We start from the raw sequence: 21,998 nt of genomic DNA, 5'->3' as shown, positions 1-21,998 counted from the left end.
TTATGATTACCAGAAACTGAACTGGACCAGCCACCAGCTGCTTGCTGTAGTAATACAGGAAGTGAGCACTTCAACTCCTGATTCCCCACAGCACGTCTATCGTTTTATACAATGCAAGTCAGAATTATGATGGAAAATCTTACACCTGCCTCGATGAGCTCAACCCAAGCAATATTAAAGAACTTTGACACCATTCAGGTCAAACCAGCCCAACTGACTGGCCCATTGACCACCTTCAACATTTACTTGCTTTATTGCTGACACATTGGCAACTAGTTAGATGTTCTACAAGATGTACTGTAGCAGCCCAGCAAGGTTCCTCAGACATTACCTTCTAAAAGTGGAACCCTCACCAACTTGGAGGGTAGCAAACACATGGGAGCAACACTACCTGAAAGCTCCCTTCTAAGCCACATACTATTCTGACTTGGACCTATACCACTGCTCCTGATACTGAATCCAAATCCTAGAACCCTCCCTGATAGCACTGTGGGTGTAGCTTGCCATCATGGACTGAAGACGCAGTTCAATACCAAATTCTCAAGGCAATTAGAGATGGAAAATAAATGCTGGCTTACCCCATAATATTCCCTGTGTTTAGTTGTTTAGTGCAAGCTATGTTTTGTGTCTGGTATATTTAAAGCAGAGCAGATGTCATAGGGCGGAGGATGATGGAATGTGTGTGTGTGGGGGTTTCTCAGCTGATATGTGGCCACACAGCTTCCAGGAAACATTATTAGCCAACAATGTCTACATATTGTGAATTTTTAAAAAAGTGTACAAAGCAAACATTTTTCACTTTTGCGTGGAGACATTGAGAGTTGGGGTTTACTCACAAAGCATAAAAGATCATAACACAAACTAGCCCCACTTCATTGTCTAAAGACGAGCATAATCAGAGACATTTGAGAGAGAAAATCCTGAAATACGTAGTCCCTAGTTCAGGAGCCCCATTTGCTCAGCAACAACTCCTGTCTTAGCTGGAATGTGGCTAGGGATGGAATCAGAATGTTTCTTGTCTAAATTGTTCAGAACACAACTGCCTAAGAAATGACTCTGAATTTGAAACATTGTCTATCGCCACAGATGCTGCCAGCCTGATGTTTCTACAGCACGTCCTGTTCTAATTCTTTTTACCTGCTCAGCCAACAACTTATGTAACCTTTCTATAAGCATGTTCTGACTTTCCTCAAAACAGGAAGTAGAAGCATTAATGACATTCATTTCCACAGCTTAAATAGGATTAAAGTGGTTCTTTGTGTTTCAAAATTCACTCATGGAGTGTGGTTGTTCTTGTAATTTATTGGCTATATCCTGATATTTTATGAGGGGAGTGTCTTCTCGAGCCACTGTAAATTACGTGGTGCAGGTACACCCACAGAGCTGTTACGGGTTTTCAGGATTTTGACCATGCAACAAAGAAGAAATATCTAAGGGCAGGTGCTATCTGACTTGAACATGGACTTGCGGATAGTTTGTTTTCATGTGCCAGCTACCCCGGATTTTCTACGAAGGTAGTTGCCAAAAACGTTTTAGATCAAAGCTCCTGGCAAACTGAACATTCAAGTTGGAATTAATTCAGGAACAGAAAGAGTAAATAAGAAGTTCTCTGTGCTGTGAGCATTTTGCTCATGATTCACATTAATACTTTGGAACTAATTTCTAAGTCTGCAAAGGTTAAAATTGTATGGTAAAGCAATTCAATTGCTAGGTTTCAAGACTACATAAAAGGAGGCCCATGTTTGTTTGCTTAGGCTAGAATATGACAGGTTGAGCTACAAAATAGGTTAAAAAAAAACTTAAAACATAATTGACCTAACTGAGACAGTAACAAATTGAAAGCTCTCAGTTTCTAAGGAAACAAAAACTGAGCTTAAGGTTTGGGATTCAAAACTTCTGGATGGACTGAAATTATTTGAGATTATACAAAAGGGACAAATAACCATGTGTGTACAGTTGCTGAGAACCACACATCAACGAATACCAGTCACGGTCGGACACAGAGCAGTTTTTCCGCCGTCTTCGCCTGCAATGCCTACTTCTTCAACCGGGAACCCAACCCTCCTTCCACTGACCCCTTCACCCGCTTCCAACACAAGTCCTCCTCCTGGACACCACCCCCAGGCCTCCTACCCTCCCTCGACCTCTTCATCTCCAACTGCCGTCGAGACATCAACCGCCTCAACCTCTCCACCCCTCTCACCCACTCCAACCTCTCCCCCGCAGAACGGGCAGCCCTCCGCTCCCTCCGCTCCAACCCCAACCTCACCATCAAACCCGCAGACAAGGGTGGCGCAGTGGTAGTATGGCGTACTGACCTCTACATCGCCGAGGCCAGACGCCAACTCTCCGACACCACCTCCTACCGCCTCCTCGATCATGACCCCACACCCGAGCACCAAACCATCATCTCCAACACCATTCATGACCTCATCACCTCAGGGGACCTCCCACCCACAGCCTCCAACCTCATTGTTCCCCAACCCCGCACGGCCCGTTTCTATCTCCTTCCCAAAATCCACAAACCTGCCTGCCCTGGTCGACCCATCGTCTCAGCCTGCTCCTGCCCCACCGAACTCATCTCCACCTATCTGGACTCCATTTTCTCCCCTTTGGTCCAGGAACTCCCCACCTATGTCCGTGACACCACCCACGCCCTCCACCTCCTCCAGGACTTCCAATTCCCTGGCCCCCAACACCTCATATTCACCATGGACGTCCAGTCCCTGTACACCTGCATTCCGCATGGAGATGGCCTCAAGGCCCTCCGCTTCTTCCTGTCCCGCAGGCCCGACCAGGCCCCCTCCACCGACACTCTCATCCGCCTAGCGGAACTCGTCCTCACACTCAACAACTTCTCTTTTGACTCCTCCCACTTCCTACAGACTAAGGGGGTGGCCATGGGCACCCGCATGGGCCCCAGCTATGCCTGCCTCTTTGTAGGTTACGTGGAACAGTCCATCTTCCGCACCTACACAGGCCCCAAACCCCACCTCTTCCTCCGGTACATTGATGACTGTATCGGCGCCGCCTCTTGCTCCCCAGAGGAGCTCGAACAGTTCATCCACTTCACCAACACCTTCCACCCCAACCTTCAGTTCACCTGGGCCATCTCCAGCACATCCCTCACCTTCCTGGACCTCTCAGTCTCCATCTCGGGCAACCAGCTTGTAACTGATGTCCATTTCAAGCCCACCGACTCCCACAGCTACCTAGAATACACCTCCTCCCACCCACCCTCCTGCAAAAATTCCATCCCCTATTCCCAATTCCTCCGCCTCCGCCGCATCTGCTCCCACGATAAGACATTCCACTCCCGCACATCCCAGATGTCCAAGTTCTTTAAGGACCGCAACTTCCCCCCCACGGTGATTGAGAACGCCCTTGACCGCGTCTCCTGCATTTCCCGCAACACATCCCTCACACCCCGCCCCCGCCACAACCGCCCCAAGAGGATCCCCCTCGTTCTCACACACCACCCCACCAACCTCCGGATACAACGCATTATCCTCCGACACTTCCGCCATTTACAATCCGACCCCACCACCCAAGACATTTTTCCATCCCCACCCCTGTCTGCTTTCCGGAGAGACCACTCTCTCCGTGACTCCCTTGTTCGCTCCACACTGCCCTCCAACCCCACCACACCCGGCACCTTCCCCTGCAACCGCAGGAAATGCTACACTTGTCCCCACACCTCCTCCCTCACCCCCATCCCAGGCCCCAAGATGACATTCCACATTAAGCAGAGGTTCACCTGCACATCTGCCAATGTGGTATACTGCATCCACTGTACCCGGTGCGGCTTTCTCTACATTGGGGAAACCAAGCGGAGGCTTGGGGACCGCTTTGCAGAACACCTCCGCTCAGTTCGCAACAAACAACTGCACTTCCCAGTCGCGAACCATTTCCACTCCCCCTCCCATTCTCTTGATGACATGTCCATCATGGGCCTCCTGCACTGCCACAATGATGCCACCCGAAGGTTGCAGGAACAGCAACTCATATTCCGCCTGGGAACCCTGCAGCCATATGGTATCAATGTGGACTTCACCAGTTTCAAAATCTCCCCTTCCCCCACTGCATCCCTAAACCAGCCCAGTTCATCCCCTCCCCCCACTGCACCACACAACCAGCCCAGCTCTTCCCCCCCACCCACTGCATCCCAAAACCAGTCCAACCTGTCTCTGCCTCCCTAACCGGTTCTTCCTCTCACCCATCCCTTCCTCCCACCCCAAGCCGCACCCCCAGCTACCTACCAACCTCATCCCACCTCCTTGACCTGTCCGTCTTCCCTGGACTGACCTATCCCCTCCCTACCTCCCCACCTACACCCTCTCCACCTATCTTCTTTACTCTCCATCTTCGGTCCGCCTCCCCCTCTCTCCCTATTTATTCCAGTTCCCTCCCCCCATCCCCCTCTCTGATGAAGGGTCTAGGCCCGAAACGTCAGCTTTTGTGCTCCTGAGATGCTGCTTGGCCTGCTGTGTTCATCCAGCCTCACATTTTATTATGTGTGTACAGTTGATAGCTTAGTGACAGAAGGTAGCCAGAATACATTAAACAGACTGCACTGTAAGCAAAAGAAAATAACTATGTCATAATTCATTACATGGAACAAGGGTGAGGCTTATCACAGTTTGAAAGTTGAGAGAACAGAAGCTGGAGGATTGTCTAATCTAAAACTTTGGAAGAATCTAGTGGTCCTCATTGAGTCTTGTAGTAAAGAAAGTTAATCAACAATAGCTCAGAAGTATTAAGTAACAACACCCAACCAGAATTTTAAAAGATAGCTTCTAGAGGTGACAGTCGCACACTTATGAAATTCTCTCGTCATATCCACAATTTTTCCATTGAGCAAGCCAGCATTCCCTGTGAAAGGCCACAATCATAGCAGAGGAAGTTCCAAAAGTTGCTATGCGGCAACATTTAAGGCAAAAGGGAAAAGGACTTATTGCAAATCTTCCAATAAGTCACTCAGTACCAGTTTGGGGGGCATTGAAGAAGAGTTCAAAGGATATATCTTATTGGAGGAGAGAGATATAGACTGTTTTAGGAGTGTGACATCTGTTCAAGCTGACATGGCAACTGAATGACAGTTTCTGTGTAGGTGGGTTTTGCTGAAGAGTCGAGAACAGTTCGCTGGCTCAGTGCTCTGAGAGTTTACTCAGGAAATAGTTCTAGGAATTAGCGGACAGCTAACAGTTGGAGTCATAATTCAGTAATCCCAGGGACCTGAGAAAGTGGGAAGATCACTGGCTCTGTGTCAGGGAAGGCATGAAGTGTTTGGAAGGGGCCTCCAAGCATTAGTACTTTCAGGTGCACCTGAGAGAGAGTGTGGCTGAATAGTGCCCAAGCATAATTTTCTCGATGTAACTGAGCAAGATTGGAACTCGAGAGGGGAGAGTGGTGGTGGGTTGAGAGTGTGGTGTTGATGGAACCAAGTGCAGGGCTGGCTTGGTGAGGTCAACTGAAGATGAGAAGCTGGAGTTCCATCCTTAAATGAGTACCAGAGAGCAGTTCTGACGCCAGAGAAGCATGGACCCAGGAAAGTAGCAGGATAGACTACAAATAGTAGTAGTTAAGGGAGTCCACAAAGGTGCAAATCGAGAGGGAGTTGCAAGGCCAGATCAGCAAACGTGGAGAACTGTCATCAGTCTGTGAAGTTTAATGAAATTTGATGCCCTATTTCATGAATGTCTGGGAAGAGATGCAGATAAATCTGTGGGCTCTCTCTTGATATGTGCTATGAAGCATTCCATCACAATGCACAATCCATTTGTTGGAATGAAGTTGTACATGCTTTGTGCACTGAATTATTGCCCTATTGTTTGTTCAAAGTGGTAGAATCTTGTGGTTTTATTCTTTTAACTCTGATGTTAACTTAAATCACATTTGCATTATTTAATTTGTTTCATATGCAAGTAATGTTTTAAAAAATGTGCAATCTTGCAGCATAGTGCTATTGGTTGGAATGATGTACTCCAATTACTTTTAGTTGTTTGTGCTCCCTAAACCGTTCATATCAGCTGTTACCTGTATGAAGGCCGTCTTGATAGAATTTCTCTACGTTTCTGCGAGTCAGTCATGCTATCCACAGACTCCTGGGAGTCCTCACTTTCAGGTATAGTAGAGATCTGAAACAAAGAAAAATCTCAGTTTCCTTCCTGTCTACTTTGTTTCCTTTCAGTTTATAATTTAGCCCCAAAGAAAATACTCAACAATAATAGTTTATTGGCTAAATTGCAGTTTGCAGAACAAGGCCAGATTAAGTATAAGATGTCTTAAAACCAAGAACTTGGCAACTGATATTTTTCTAAAGAATTGTATGCTCTATAACAGAAAAAACCCCTTGTATTTACATAGCATATTTTATAACTTCTAAGAATCACACCACCTTTTATAGCTAGAGAAGCACCTTTCAAGCAGAGCCACAGTCACCATAGAAATAGAGCAGCAAATTTTTCTTAGCAAGGTCTCTTCAACAGCTGTGTAATGGAAATACATGAAATAGAAGCAGAAGTAGGCCATTCTGCCCCTTAAGCCTGGCCTGATATTCAACAAGGCCATGGTTGATCTGTCCCATGCCTCAATAGGTCTTTCATGCCAACTCATCAAGAGTCCTCAACTTCCTGATATTTCAAACATCTACTCACTCCTCTAAATACTTTCAGTGATATAACCTTCACAACTCTCTGGGGTACAGAATTCCAGATTTCACTAACCTCCGGGAGAAGAAATTCCAATGTATCCCAGTTTCAGTGAGTGTTCCTTTATTCTGTGACTATGTCCACTAGTTCAAGGCACACTGACTAATAGAAACGTCATCTCAACATCTACACTGTCAAGGCCTTTAGAAACTTGTATGTTTCAACAGGATCATCCCTCAGTCTTCTAAACCCAAATGAATAAAGGCCTAATAAAGGCCTAACTTGTTTAACTGTGCTTCATAACTCAACCCCTCCATCCCAGAAATCAGGCTAGTGAATCTCTTGAACTCTCTCCAAAACCAATATACCCTTTCCGGTGTACAAGGAACAAAACTGCACAGTACCCCTAGAGAAGCCTCAACAACCCTCTGTTCCCCAGTTGTAACAGACTTCCCCATTTTCAAACTCCAACCCTCAAGCCATAAAGACCAACATTTCATTCGCCTTCTTACTTCCTTGCTGCACCTGCATGCTAACATTTGTGTTTCATGCACAACACTCAAATCACACTGCACTACACTACAATTTTTGGAGTCTCCTTCCATTTAGTCTGCTTTTGATTCTTCTTGCCAAAGTGCATGATCCCACACATGCTTGTATTAAATTCCATCTTGCAATTTTTTGCTCACTCATGCAACCTTTACCCCTTGCAGATTCCTCATCATGCCCTATTAGCTAGTTTTGTATCATCAGCAAATTTTGAGACACATTACACTTCCTCCAGATCATTTACTACAGATCATAAATAATTGAGGCCCGATGACTAATCCAAGTGCACTCCAGTAATAACGCTGTTCCCATCTGAAAAACGTATTAATCCCTAATAAGGTGCATGTTAACCAATCTTCCACCCATGTGAATACATCACTAACAATACCATGATTCTAACCTGCGCAATAACCTTTTACAGGGTATCTTATCAAATACATCTGGAGATCCAAATACAATGGATCTACTGGGGTCCCTCTATCAACTGTGCTTGATACATCTTCAAAGAAATCTAGCAAATTTGTCAAACATAGTATCTGTTTGACTGCAGTAAGTTTTTCTAACGGCACTTTTTCTTTTAAAAGGCTTGTTTTAAAACCAGAGATCTCAAGAAAATTCTGAATAACTTAAAAGCGGTACACTAACATGACACACATTGCAAACACCGTTTATACAGCTGTGATTACAGCAGCGTTTTCAGGCAGACTGAAGCCAAGGGCTGTGTACAGGTGAAGATTTGTTAGACTATAAACAGCAGACTGGTTTGTGGACAAGTGACCAGTCATCAATGGCAAAGGTCTTCTGTGTGCCAACAACAATGCGATTGATTTTCCGGTAGCTGAACAGTTTGTGGTTGTTAATAAGACAGAGAGGCACCTTCAGGAAACCAGGTGCTCAAGAGCTCTCTGTTCTCCACAGTAAAAGCCACTTTAAGCCTGAAGACAGCCAGTTTATCTTTCCTTCAGCAGTTGCTGCAAGCTGTGATATCTGGTCAGTAAGACAAAGACTTTCTATAGTATACCAATCACCCTGCATCTCTGGCAAACCAGTGGAAGCATCTGAAAAGAAAAAAGACCAAGCAGCAGCATGTTTGATCACCAGATCATTTTGGTTAACAGATTCTGTGAACAAAGATCACCAACGGCTGTTCAGATTGCCTTCCACCCATAACCCACTTTTTTTGTTGTCCTATGTCTATTTACTTATAAGGGGGAACATATAAGGATGTTATATAAGGATGAAGGATGAGTCCTTCAATTGGTAGAGTTCTAGGTGATGGTACACAGCTGTTTATCTGTAGCTAGAGTCTAATTATTTGAAATAAATAGTAATTCTTGTTACATACAAGAACCTAGTAGCGCTGTCTGCCAACCTGGGCCTGAAAATCTAGTAAACTTTAACAACTACAGGAAGTAGGGTTTGATTTCCAATGCACGATGCCAGTGAGTTGTGGCCCTAATAATGGATTCTAGCATTTGCCCAATGACAGAAGTTGGGTTAACTAGCCTCTATTTTTCTGCTTCCTCCCTTCCTTTTAGAACAGGGATATCACGTTAGCAGTTGTCCAATCTTCTGTAACCCCTTAAATTCAACCAATGCCTCCATGGCCTCTGCAGCCACTTCCAAAAATACCCTTGGAAGCTGGCCATCAGGTCCCAGTTACTTGTTTGCCTTTAGTTCCATGAGTTGGTTAAATACTTTATCCCCTCAGATTGAGACTTTTCGAAGATCTTTTTAACCATGAGCACCTGTACAGGTGTTTTCCAGACTTTTACAGTATTTTCCACTGTGGAGCCAAATGCAAAATATCGGTTGAAATAATCTGCAATTTCCATATTCAGTTATTAATTCCCAGTTGCATCCTCCAAGAGGCCCAACGCTTACTTTAGTCACTCTCTTACTTTCTAGATTCCCCAATTAAGTTCTTGCTGCTTCTTTTTCTATTCTTGCCAATTTACATTCTTAATAAATTTTCTCCCTCTTTATTAGCTTTTTAGTCAAATACTGCTGGTTTCTAAAATAAATTCCAATCCTATACACTATCACTTGTTTTTGCTTTGTATGCCTTAGGTTTTGACTAGAAATAACAGAGGGACTGAGTTCAAGAGCCATAAAGTTATGCTCCAGCTGAACAAAAGCCTGGTTCAGCCACATCTGGAGTATTGTGTCTAGTTCTGATCTCTTCATTACAGGAAAGATGTGGAAGCGTTGGAAAAGGTGCAGAGGAGATTTACCAGGATCTTGTGTGGAATGGAGAGAAGGTCTTGTGAGGAAAGTTTGAGAAAGCTAGGGCTTTTCTCTTTAGAATCACAAAGGATGAGAGGTGACTTGATAGAGGTGTATAAAATGATCCGAAGTCTAGATAGAGTAGACAGCCAGAGACATTTTCCTCGGATAGTGGCAGCTATTACAAGAGGGCATAGTTTTAAACTGAGTGGAGGTAGATACAGGGGAGACATCAGAGATAGGTTCTTTACTCAGAGTGGTAGGGGTGTAGAATGCATTGCTGGAGAGGGTGGTGTAGCTGACCTCATTAGGGGCATTTAAGCGGCTATTAGAAAGGCAGATGGATGACAGTATAAAGTATGGGAAGAGGTTAGATAGACCTTAGGTTTCGGGTAAAAGTTCGGCCAAAGGGTCTGTTCTGTGCTGTACTGTTCTATATTCCATTCTATAAACTCTCCTTCTCCACCTTTGTTAACCACAGTGCGACATCCTTCACACTGAGTCTTTTAACTGGAACACTTTTTGCTGAGTGTTATGAAATACAGCCTTCTTCTTAGCATATTTCACTAGCCAGCTTTAGACAACGGTTTTTTCATACTTCTGTAACTGCCCTTATTTAAAGTTGAGGACGCTGGTTTGAAACCTTGGCTGCTCTCCTTCAAACTGAATTTGAAATTCTTTCACGTTGCGATTGCTACCATCCTAGGGGATCTTAACTACAAGACCCCTTATTAATCTTACTGCATTACATGTTGATGGTTCTAAAATAACCTGTTCCAATGCACTGCTCAAAAGAAACAATTCCTGATGCATTCTACAAGCTTCCATGTTACACATGTACATCTGACTTTTCCAGCTAATTCACAATTAAAATTACTTATGACAACTGGAGCACCCTTCCTACACTCTTCCATTGCTTTTCATTTTATACCTTGTTCTTTGATGCAGCTCTTCCGTGACGATAGATGATCCCTACTCATGATTTGCTCTCTTGCTATTTCTTATTCCCACCCAAATTTATTCCACATCACGATTTATTGCACATTTTTGATTAAAATGCTGACCAGTGCACTCACATCTTCCTTTATTAATAAAGTTGCCCTACCTCCTTTTGGTTTTTGCTTATTCTTCTGGAACATTGAATACCCTCACGCACCCAACACCCTACGACCGTACCTCCATAACGTCTATCAAGCCAGAATCATTTATTTCCGCTTTTGCTGTTATTTTAAGTACCTCATTATGTGAATGCGTGCATGCAGCATTGTAGAGGGGCTTGGGCTTGGACTTTAGTTCTAATTTCTGCTGCACTTGGTTCTAATTTATGCTCAGAAGAGTGCAGATGTTCTACTACTTCATGTTACATTAATTATCGATCATCTCTTCAATACCTTGTGCTTCTGTTCTCATTAGTTTTTGATTTTGTAAAATAACACTAACCAATTGAAAACTCCACCCACAAATGAATTAATTTAAATCCCTATTTATAAAACCTAACTACATGATGCACCAGGACACTGATCCCAGCATGATTTGAATGAAGCTTATCCAACATAAATATCTTTCTCTTTTCCCCACTACTGTGCCAACATCCAGCAATTCAAACCCATTTTTCCCAAACCAATCTTGGAGCCATGCATTCATCTCTGTAATCTTACTAACATTGTACCAATTTGTGCATGCTTGAGGTAGTAATCCAGAGATTACTGCCTTTTTGGTTCTGGTTCTTCATTGAGCCCCAAACTGCTCTCAATCCCTCAGAGCCTCTTTCCTTTACCAACATAGGTAGGAACTTACATGGATGACTTTCCATCCCATCCCACTTCAAATTGTAGTCCAGACAAGAAGACACCTCCTGAACATTCACACCAGATAGGCAACAAAGTTTGGGACACTCTTTTTGAGGCAGAGAACTATTTATTCTCCTAACTTTGCTGTTCCCTATTGTAAACACATTAGTCTTTTCTTCATCCACTTGAATGGCACTCTGGACAACAATGCTGCAGCTGGTTCACTCATTCTCAATGCAGTCTGTCCTCACCCGCACTGACCGCAAGAACCTGGTACCTAGAGGAGGAAAAAACAGGCTGAGGCTTGACCAAAGCTAAAACACTGGAATCCTATACCTGCCTCACAGTTACAACACCTTGACTCTGACCATGGATTAAACTGATCAATTAAAACTGAGGTGTGACTATCCCCTGAAATGATAGGTACATTTACCCCATACTGATGGACTGCAGTGTCCACAGGTAAGATTCCAGCTTATCAACTCAGAGCCAAAGTTCCTCAGCCAGCCAACATTTGCTGCAGATGAGGTCAACGTTCCCTCTAGACCCATACAATCAGTTAAGAAAATTGAAACAAACTCTGCCATGGAACATATTGGTGCCCATCAGCTCCTAAATACTACAGATGCAACATATTACCTGCACAACAAAGAGAATCTTATCCTTTGGAGATGTTGGGCAAAGGGTAAATATTGAAGACGACACTGGCAAGAATTCACCAACACTGCCTCAAGATAGTGCCATGGGATATTTCAGGTGCAAATGACCAGGTAGCTCAATACCTTAAATGATGCCACCTCTGGCAATGCTGCATTTCCTCAGTACTGCCTAGGAATGTCAAGTTAGATTGTGTTTAGTATATGAAGTGGAAATTTGGAATGCACAATCATCTGATTCTGATTAATGTGAACCATCAGTGAGGCCCAGTTGAAAAACGTACAGTTAACACCATTAAAAAACGGTTTCGACCATGTTCTTATTTGCATCTTTCTCTGACATCTAGAAACCTGAAGAATACCAAAGGGCACATTACAACTGCCGAAAGGTGAACCTAATGGAGTTTGTCATATTAGATCCTGATCTCAACAGATATGCAGGTGGTATTGAAGACTTCTCAAGAGGCAGTGAAAATATTTCACTCACCTCCAAAAATCTGCATGATGCTATCAGAATTCATTACCCATTAGCCCAGGAAATTCATTTTTGTAAGAGATGTTGAGTGTGGCACTGTAGAATGATATACTGAAGTCATTTACTTTACAATGAGCCTGTAATTTGCAGCTTGAAAGCAGAAAGCAACTCAAGAATGTAAGAAATAGGAGGAGTAGGCCATTCAGCTTCTCAGGTCTGCTCAGCCATGAGTTTGTTCATTGGCAGGGAGGGTTTGAGGGGCTGAACGGCCTACTCCTCTTAAGATAAAGATAATAGCTAACCATTAGATTTCATTACACACCAGAAGCCCTCCTTGAACTGCGATTGCAAACAGCTGGAGATGGTATTTGCGCTGGACCTTACATTGGGAGCCAATCAGGCAACATCTCAACTTTAAAAACTTACCTTGTTTTCCAATTCCAATTCCTCATGCCTCTCTATGAAACCTCTTCCAGTCCTCCAAATACTCAGTTCTCTGCACTCCTCCAGTTCTAGCCTCTGGTACTTCTTTGATAATAACACCGAATCTTCTGCATATATAGTACTAGCTGCTTAGACGCTAAAGTTCTCAAACCATTATCCTAAACCTTTCCAAATCTCTATGTCTTTCTCTCTCTCCTTCTTTAAGATGCCTTTCATCTGTCCTTCTTAAGTGGCTTGTATCAAATTTTGTTTATGAACATTCCTGAGCAGCATCCTGGGATGTTTGAGCAAATCAAAATGGTTTGACTATATCTTAAATGGCTATGGAATTTTAATGAATTGCCGAGCCAACCACTGAACATAGATAGGGTCACTTGAACATTACGTCCTGATAAAAATCTTCAGACTTCAAGTCAACATATAGCAATTCAACACAGGATCAAAATGGCACTTTTACAGCATATTCAGCAGACATTTTGAAGAAACAGCATTTGGATAAATTACCAAATATCTAAAATCCAAAAGCCAGTGGATCATGATGTATGTGGATAAAGACAGAGCAAAAATGAAACTGTCACCCTATTCGCACTACCATCTGATGCTTGGACTCATGAAAGGCAGTTACAAAACAAGAAAGTATATTTCTTTCAATCCTTTCTCACATCCACCTGCCAATCCACATTTTTGAAATTAATGGATCCTCGACCCAACGCCACTCTGGATGGAAGAAGACATTTATGTTGTGTCAAGATAAACTATTTAATGCCTAACACAGCTGTTAAGGGAGTGAAGTCAGCTCCTGGAAATCACCTCAGTAACAGTAAAAGGCTAATATCCTGGATCTTAGATAGAGTGTGCAATTCTAATTTGCTCACCATATATGACAACACCTCATTAGTTTGAGAGGGGATATGCCACAACTCTGCTAAAAACAAGTTAGGTCACAGCTTGCATACAATTCATAGTCTGATCACATGGTAAGATGTGATTACAAGACAGAGCATAGGAATGGATAATTTTAGCTATGAGAAGTGATTAGACAGGTTGGGGCAGTTTTCATTGCAAAAGAAGAGGTGGAGATTTACTGAATGTATAAAATTATGAGGACCCCGAATGTGTCAGTGGAAATAATTGTTTCTGCTAGCAAAGAGATCAACAATCAGGAATCAATGATTTAAAAGTGAAGTGGCAAAAGATTTAGGAGGCAAGTTGAGAACTATTTGACCCAGGCTTTTGCCTACGTGGAGTTCACTGCCTGAGTGGGCGGTTAAGACAGAATTACTCATTGCATTTAACACCAGCATACTGACCAATGTCACAACCTACAAAACTCTGGACTAACAGTTGGAAAATGGGATTAGGTAGGATAGCTTTCTCACCTGACAGACACATATTGGGCCAATATTCACGTCCTGCATGGTGAATATCTGTGATATAAATCCTATACATGAGACAGTGGGTCATAAGATATTCACATGACAATTTTTTCTTTTAATACTTACATCTAAGTTCAATAGCAAATAGTGTGCAACCTTATTGCTCTCCATGAAACTGAGCTAAGCTTCAAAGCTTTTGTGGTCTACCACTAAGGTTACTTATTCCCTTCTTTGAGCCAACACCGTTTCTGCCTGAGGGCTTGACTCCAAAATGCATTTCTTTTTGATCTCAAATTCTAATTCATACACAACTCCATCAACAGCTTCGCATCATAATCACCATCTTGACCCTTTTAATATTTTGCTACTACCCTGTGGATATGCAGCTTTCCTGATGAACCTCACAAGATCCCTTTTCCCATTGCACACTAACCACAACATCTTCACAGAAACATTGAAAATAGCAAGCAGCCATTTAGCCTTTAAGCTTGCTGTGCCATTCAACATGATCATGGCTGATCATCCAATTCAGTACCCTGCTCCCTTTTCTCCCCATACTCTATAATCCCTCTAACCCCAAGAACTATATCAAACTCCTTCCTGAAAACATTTTGGTCTAAACTACTTCCTGTGGGAGAGATTTCTACCAACCACTCTCCAGGAAAAAAAAGTTCTCCACATTTCACCCTAAATGGCCTACCACACAATCATAAAACTGTGACCCCATTCTGGATTCCTGAGGTTAATGGAAATATCCCTCCTGCGTTTAGAATGCTGTAGGTTTCTGAGATCCCCCTATTCTGCTCAATGAAATCATTCACAGTTTTGTTTCCATCTTGCCTGTGCTAATAAAATCTGGTTAGTCAGAAATTATAATTTAACTGGGTTTGTTACATGCATTGTAATATGGAAGCTAAAGGAGTCAAGAAAGTTGAAAATTACATCAGGGTAGAATGGAAAAAAGGAAAAATGTCAAACTGGTGTAATTAAAATTAAATAATCTCAACAGATCACAAATAGATAAAAAAAGTGATTTCAAGGCAGGTAAAATAAGACAACAAAAAAAAAATCACACTAGGGAAAGCATGCCGCACCAGAACCAAGGGAAGCGAGTTACCTGCAGTAATTTAGCTTTACCAATTTTTGGTTCTGTTTTGTTTATGCCAGTAAGTAATTCCAAATGTTTATGTAATGCAAGTTTACTGTGCTAACCATCTCCTCCTCTCCACCCACGCTTACTCATCAACCTGTCATAGCGCACACAGAGGCGAGTGAAATAATGAACATCTGGACCATGGAGTTCTTCCAAATCGACCATAGGATGTATTCACCCAAGGAGTAGTTGGGGAAAATAGCACAGCTGCATTTAAAAGAAAGTTAGATAAACACAAGGGAGAACTACACAAGAATATGTCATTAAGAATAGCTGAAGTCGGGTGGAAGACTTGTACAGAGGATAAATACCAGTATAGCCCAAATAAACAGAGCACTTTGTTTCTGCGCTCTACATTAGAATACATAAACTGCATCTAAGCTGTGCTCAGTCTAGTTCCACTGCCATTGTAAAAATCCCAAAAGTATTAAGCAAACTATTATTACTGTAAACTGTAGACAGCAGTTATGTTCTGTTCAATGAAACAGGATTGCTTCGAGCACTGAACATAACCTTGATTCACCATACAAATGCCTCAAGATGAAGTCCGCCGATACAAATCCTCACCAGCAGCTTGTTAAAGGTATTACACTGACCAACAAATTTAAAACATGCTAAATCTTGGCTGGGAGTCAGCTCGTCATGTGGGATAGTCATTTTTCACAACAAAATGACAAAAAGTTTTATGATGAAGCTATCATTGAAAATGAAATGTCTCACTGTGCGAAAGATCTGAACGTCATCATGAATTACTTTGTTATGGATGCGGAAAATCGCAAATGACCAGAATGCTAATTCGATAATATTGTCTAGCTTAGCCTTCTAAGAGTTCTTAGGCTACCTTTAGGATAATAGTTATAACAATGTTATTTTGTGTTCACCTTTGTACAATGGCCAAGGGATAATCTTTCAAGAAGCCCCAAGAAACACTGAGGCAGGGTGAACCTTCTCCCAATAGCCTCAGAAAAAATCCACTCACTGGGGCAAATACTGAGAAGACACTTGTCTGCTCAACAGAATGGAAAGAAATGACAACAAGCCATTTCCATTTACTCACAAGCCAATTCTCTCTCGAACTTGCTATCGATTGTGAATCATCAGCAAAGTTGGGAAAGAATGTGTGATTGGAGTAGTAGTCTTACTCATCTTATTAGGAGCAGGAAAAACTGAAGCAGAAGATTCCTGGCACATCAATGTGGAGTCCCAGATTAAAGCTGCAGGAGTTTGAGGCTATTTGTCCTGAACATTAAGTAAATTGCATAACTTAACATTGTACAGTTCTTTTTCAAAGATTTGGATTTGCGGTTATCACATCTCAAAGCTATGAATATATCATAAAATACTATCAATTAATGTGATGCAGTAGTTGTACTAAGGCAAAACATACAATGAATTCTCCAGTCGACAGAAAGTATGCTTCGATGAGTGCTTTGTATGTATAAAATTCTGTTTACTTTTAACAAAGATTTTGTTCCTAACTTATGTCTAGCAATTTATATAAGTGTTGCAGCGTCTATGAGATTAGCGCTCTCCTTGTGTTATGACTTTAAGTTTATTGGAGAACTTGAAAATTGAAGATATTGATGAATTCATTCAATCTACTTCTGGGAGAGTTCAAGTTCTCCATACATCAACACAAATAGAGAAGGTTCAGTGACTACATCACCTAATGAAGGGGTAAATGAAACCAAAATAGCAGCCCCTGGGAAATTTCAAGAGGGTTCAAGATCAAATACTTGGATGCAAAATCTATAGTCTCAAGCATTTCTGATAAATGAACGCCACTCAAACAAAAGAAAGTGTATCAGTTGTACAATAATTCGAGAATGCAGTACATCTTATAAATCAAGTAATTTGTTGGACAAGTTCAAAAAGAAGCAGAGGCCTAAAGAAAAAACAAAATCTATTGGACTTATTTATGGTTAAAAAAAATCCAAAATAAATCTTGGATGGACAATAACTAGAAAAATTTAAATAGTGCAAATCAAACAGAAAAAACAAACTGAAACCTTGTTTACTCACCTGTGGACTGCACATTTACCCAGGTTTAAGCAAAAGCCTCCTGTTTAGATGCTAACAGGCTGCACTTCAAACAAACTGATTTGTCATGCTTGATAAACAGGTTTCAAATCTGGATAAAAATGGTACACACTTTGTAGCATAATGTGGGACCCACCTGGACAGTCTGAACTTGAGGAGACTGTATGACTGAGGACTGAGCTGCCTGAATAACTCCTTGGACTTGAACAGTCTGCCCATTTGGCAACTGCACCAAAGTTACCGCTGGACTTGTTGTTGACTGGATTCCAGGCATGGTTACCTGTAAATATCAAATATAAGAACTTGATTACTGCATTTAATTCACATTAGAAAGAATAATTTAAAGCATTCCATCCAAATATTAGACGCTGCATAGGAGAAAAACATGCGAAGTACAAAAGAATCTATTTAATTTTAATGAAATTTTAAGAACATGTATACAAACACTCTTCAAGGAAGTGTTCCTCTGGTTTCTGATCTGTACTGATGCATGTTAATCCATTCAATTGTCCTTCTTGGGTCCAGCATCAATTGTTTTTATTCAACGATACACAATATAAATACAAGCTATTCAAAAATAAACATTGGAAAGGCTGTGGTGAGTTTATGATAAGACGAATAATGAAGACAGGTTGAGAGGCTGTCCAGGAATACATTGGAATGATTAAATGAAGCAATGGCATAGATAAGGGTTCGGTGGTAGATAAGCTGAAGAATGCACAGGGGGAACACAGTAGACAAACAACTTGGGATCAAACTGGAGCTGATGAGATGCATCCTAGGATATTAAAAGAAGCAGCTACAAAGGTACTGTGATGCAGCGGTAGCAGTCTTCCAAAAATCTTTAGATTTTGGAAAAGTCACAGAGGATTGAAAAGTTGCCAATGTAACACATTTACTTTTTAAAAAAAAGAGAGAGAACATGACAAAAAACAGGTAACTACAGGCCAGTTAGCTTAACATCCAACATTTGGAAAATGTTATTCATATGGTTTGACATGTTTTGTAATGTCTGAGCGTTTAGAAATACACAATATGATTGTAATGATTGGGAATTTTACCTTTCCAAACTGACTGGGACCATCATAGTGTTAAGAGCTTGGATGGGGAGGAATGTGTTAAGTACATTCAATAAAACTTTCTCATTTGATTTGTGGATGCATTACTAGAGAAGGAGCAATACTCGTCCCTGTTGGGAAATAGGGCAGGGCAAGCAACTGAGGTGTCAGTGGGGGAGCACTTTGGGGCAAGTGATCGTAATTCTATAGTTTAAAAATATTTACTGTGAAGGATAGACCTGATCTAAAAGTTAAATGTTCTAAATTGGAGTAAAGCCCATGTTGACAATGTTAGACAGGAGCTTTCAAGAATTGAATGGGGGAGGTTATTTGCAGGTAAAGGGATGGTTAGGCAGGAGGAAGCCTTTATGAAGAAGGTAACAAGAGTCCAGAGATAGTATATTTTCGTTAGTGTGGAGGTCAAGGCTGCGAGGTGAAGGGAATTCTGAATGTTGAGAGAAATTGAGGCTGTGGTTAAGAGAAAGGCATGTGTCAGGTATAGACAGCCGGGATCGAATGAATCCCGGGAGGAGAATAAAGATAGTAGGGGTGTACTTGAGGGAAATCAGGAGGGCAAAAAAGGGACATGAGATAGCTTTGGTAAATAGTTAAGAAAAATCCAATCAGATTTTATAAATATATTATGGGCAAAAGCATAATTGGGGAAGAGAATAGGGTCCCTTAAAGATTAATATGGCTGTTTGTGTGTGGAACCACAGGAGATGGTTGAGGTACTAAATGAATATTTTGCACCAGCATTTACTGTGTGGAAGGACATTGATGCTTGACAACACAAGACCAAAACTAAAGGGCATAGGTTTAACATGAGTGGAGAAAGATTTAAAAAGGATCAAAGGGGTAACTTTTTCACAGAGTAGTGCACATATCGAGCAAGCTGCTAGAGGAAGTGGAGGAGGCGGTAGAATTACAGCATTTAAAAGGCATTTAGATGGGTATGTGATTAGGAATTGTTTAGAGGGATATGGGACAAGGTCAGATTGGGATGACAGGTTGGTGCAGATGAGTTGGGCTGATGGGTATGTTTCCATGCAGTATGATGGTGACAAAGCAAGTCAGCATAGGTTTGGGAAGCAAAAATCATGCCTACAAAAATCCAAATGTATTGGAATTCTTTGAGGTGGTAATAGATAAGATATATGAAAGGGAAGCGGTGTAAACAATACAGAAGATATTGTCAGAAGGTATTAGGATAACGCACCACACATTCGGCTACTTAATATGAAAAGAGACCACAGCTTTGGAGGCAGTATATAAGAATGGATAGAGGTTTGGCTAACTGGTACAAAACAAAGTTGGGATAAGGGAGTATTTTCAGGATGGCAAGCTATAAATGGAGGGATGTCACAGGGACCAGAGTTGGGTGCATCTATAATGACTTGGATGGAATGAACTGAAATATACTGCAGCCAACTTCGCTGATGACAAAAAACAGGTGGGAAGACATGTGGTGAGGATGATCAAGTGGGCAAAAACTAGGCAGACGGAATATAATGTGGGGAAATACGAAGTCACTTTGGCATGTAAATGGAGAAAGAGTGCAGAACGTATGAAGTACAGAGGGATCCAACAATCCTCATTTAAATCATAAAATTCCAACGTACAAGCTCAGCGGGTAATAGGGAAGGCAAATGGAATGCTAGCCTTTATTTCAAAGGGAACAGCGTGTGAATCTAGGGAGGTCCAGCTAGAACTATTCAGGACACTAGTTAGACCACAGCTGTGATACTGTAAACAACTGTTTTTGACCCGTTACCAAAGGAAAGATATAATGACATTGGAGGCAGTTTAGAGAAGGTATGCTAGGCTATGCTTATGTATGGGGGGATCTCATGAGGAGGACAGGTTGATTAGTTTGGGTTTATATGCATTATAATTAACAAGAATAAGACGTTATTGAAATATAAAAGATCATTAGAGGACTTGACAGGATAAATGAAGAAAGGTTGTTTTTCCTTGCATGACAGTCTAGGACCAGAGGCATAATCTCAGAATAAGAGGTCGCCCATTTGAAGCAGGAGTGAGGAAGAATTTCTTAGAGGGTGGTGAATATATGGACTTCATTTACACCTAGAGGGCTGTAGAGGCTGGGTTGTTAAAATATATTCTGAAATAGAAAGATTATTAAACCAGTAAGGGAATCAAGCGTTATGGGGGGGGCAGGGGTTGAAGAAAACAGGAAAATTGGAGCTGAGGATTATCAGTATCAACCATGATGTTGTTATGGTCTTAGGGCATCAATTATGCAGATAACATGGCTCTGAGCAAGGAAGCAACCGGAAAGGGAAATGGAATTAATGGTGAAGATAGAGTGCTTATTGCAGAGCCAATGAGCATAGCTTCAATCCTTTAGGTGAGCGGCTGGAAAATGTTGTCTATCTTCCAAGATCGGCTGTTAGAGAGCTCAGGCAACAGAGGTGTCAACAAAAATAGCAGCATAGTATACATGCACATGGGGGTGGCTCAGTGGTTAGCACTGCTACCTAACAGCACCAGGGACTTGGTTTCAATTCCACCCTCAGGCGACTGTGTGGGGAGTTTGCACATTCTCCTTGTTTCTGCGTGGGTTTCCTCAGAGTGCTCCACTTTCTGCCCACAATCCAAAGATGAGCTGGGTGGGTTGGCCAGGAGAAATTTAGTGTTACAGGGAGTGGGTAGGATGCTCGTTGGAAGACTGGCATGGCTGAATGGCCTGATTGCATACTGGAGGGACTCTACGGTTCTGTTGAAATTGTAAATTAAAAATAATCATGTGAATATGGGAAAGGACAAGACTGTGAGTGATTTAATGGGGAACTTGGAGGTGATGCTGTGGGGTGGGAAATAGACGCCTTTGAGAGACACATGCTAGCTGCAACTTAAGAGTTGAAACTAGTTAGGGCAGTAATACAAAGCAGGGCAATAAAGCAGCCAGGTTAGTGGAGGACAGTTGGGTCCTCTATGTCAAAGGTTACAGAAGTAACATGGAGACAACAATTTACTGCAGTCAAAAACATTTCTTCATACCATTTTGGTGCTGTGGGATTAGAAGTAACTTCTTCCAAACGAATTTAGCCAAAATTTATGAGCACAGTAACACATCCAAACAGCAACTGCAGAAGGGACTGGTGCAAACTGTGGAGGCAGTAACCCCATTCAAAGAGAGATTGTAGGAATAGGTGGCACAAATGTGGAAAGTGATAACATGTTCACAGACAAAAAAAGAGAGATAGAAGACAAGGGGGACAAAAAGGCAGAGATGAGTTCCTTTGAGTAGAGTTTGCTTTGAGGATGGAGACGTGGTGGTGATTTCAAAAAATAAAATAACCATTTACAAAAAGCAATTCAACGTCAAATAATTATTTGTAGCTGTATTATAAAAGAGGGACCAGAGATGCACAAAAAGTGGATTGTGAAAATGTGAGGATATGTGGTAATAGAGAACTCTGAGACAGCAACAGCTTTCTTTCTGGTATAGCAAGAGTTCTCACCATTGAGAGACAAAATTAGCTTCAAGATTTTGAGGACATTAGTAAACATTTGGATCAAAAAGGGCTTTTAGATTTGAACTAATGAGGTATTTG

General features: G+C 41.8%; 1 protein-coding gene across 4 annotated transcripts in view; it reads right to left on the bottom strand.

Annotated features, from left to right (window-relative positions):
• Window positions 1–21,998, bottom strand: part of creb1b (cAMP responsive element binding protein 1b) — an 80,984-nt gene that overhangs the window by 20,696 nt on the left and 38,290 nt on the right. For all 4 annotated transcript variants that reach the window (XM_059647052.1, XM_048534181.2, XM_048534183.2 and 1 more), the window contains 2 exons: window positions 17,496–17,639; window positions 6,037–6,137 (listed from right to left, as the gene is read on the bottom strand). In XM_059647052.1, coding sequence (XP_059503035.1) covers window positions 6,037–6,137; window positions 17,496–17,639 — 245 coding nt within the window. The remainder of the gene's footprint in view (window positions 1–6,036; window positions 6,138–17,495; window positions 17,640–21,998) is intronic.

The sequence above is a fragment of the Stegostoma tigrinum genome, chromosome 7, assembly GCF_030684315.1.
Source record: "Stegostoma tigrinum isolate sSteTig4 chromosome 7, sSteTig4.hap1, whole genome shotgun sequence".
Taxonomy (NCBI): domain Eukaryota; kingdom Metazoa; phylum Chordata; class Chondrichthyes; order Orectolobiformes; family Stegostomatidae; genus Stegostoma; species Stegostoma tigrinum.
Note: the sequence above shows the minus strand (reverse complement) of the source record. Positions and strands in the feature narration are given on the sequence as shown.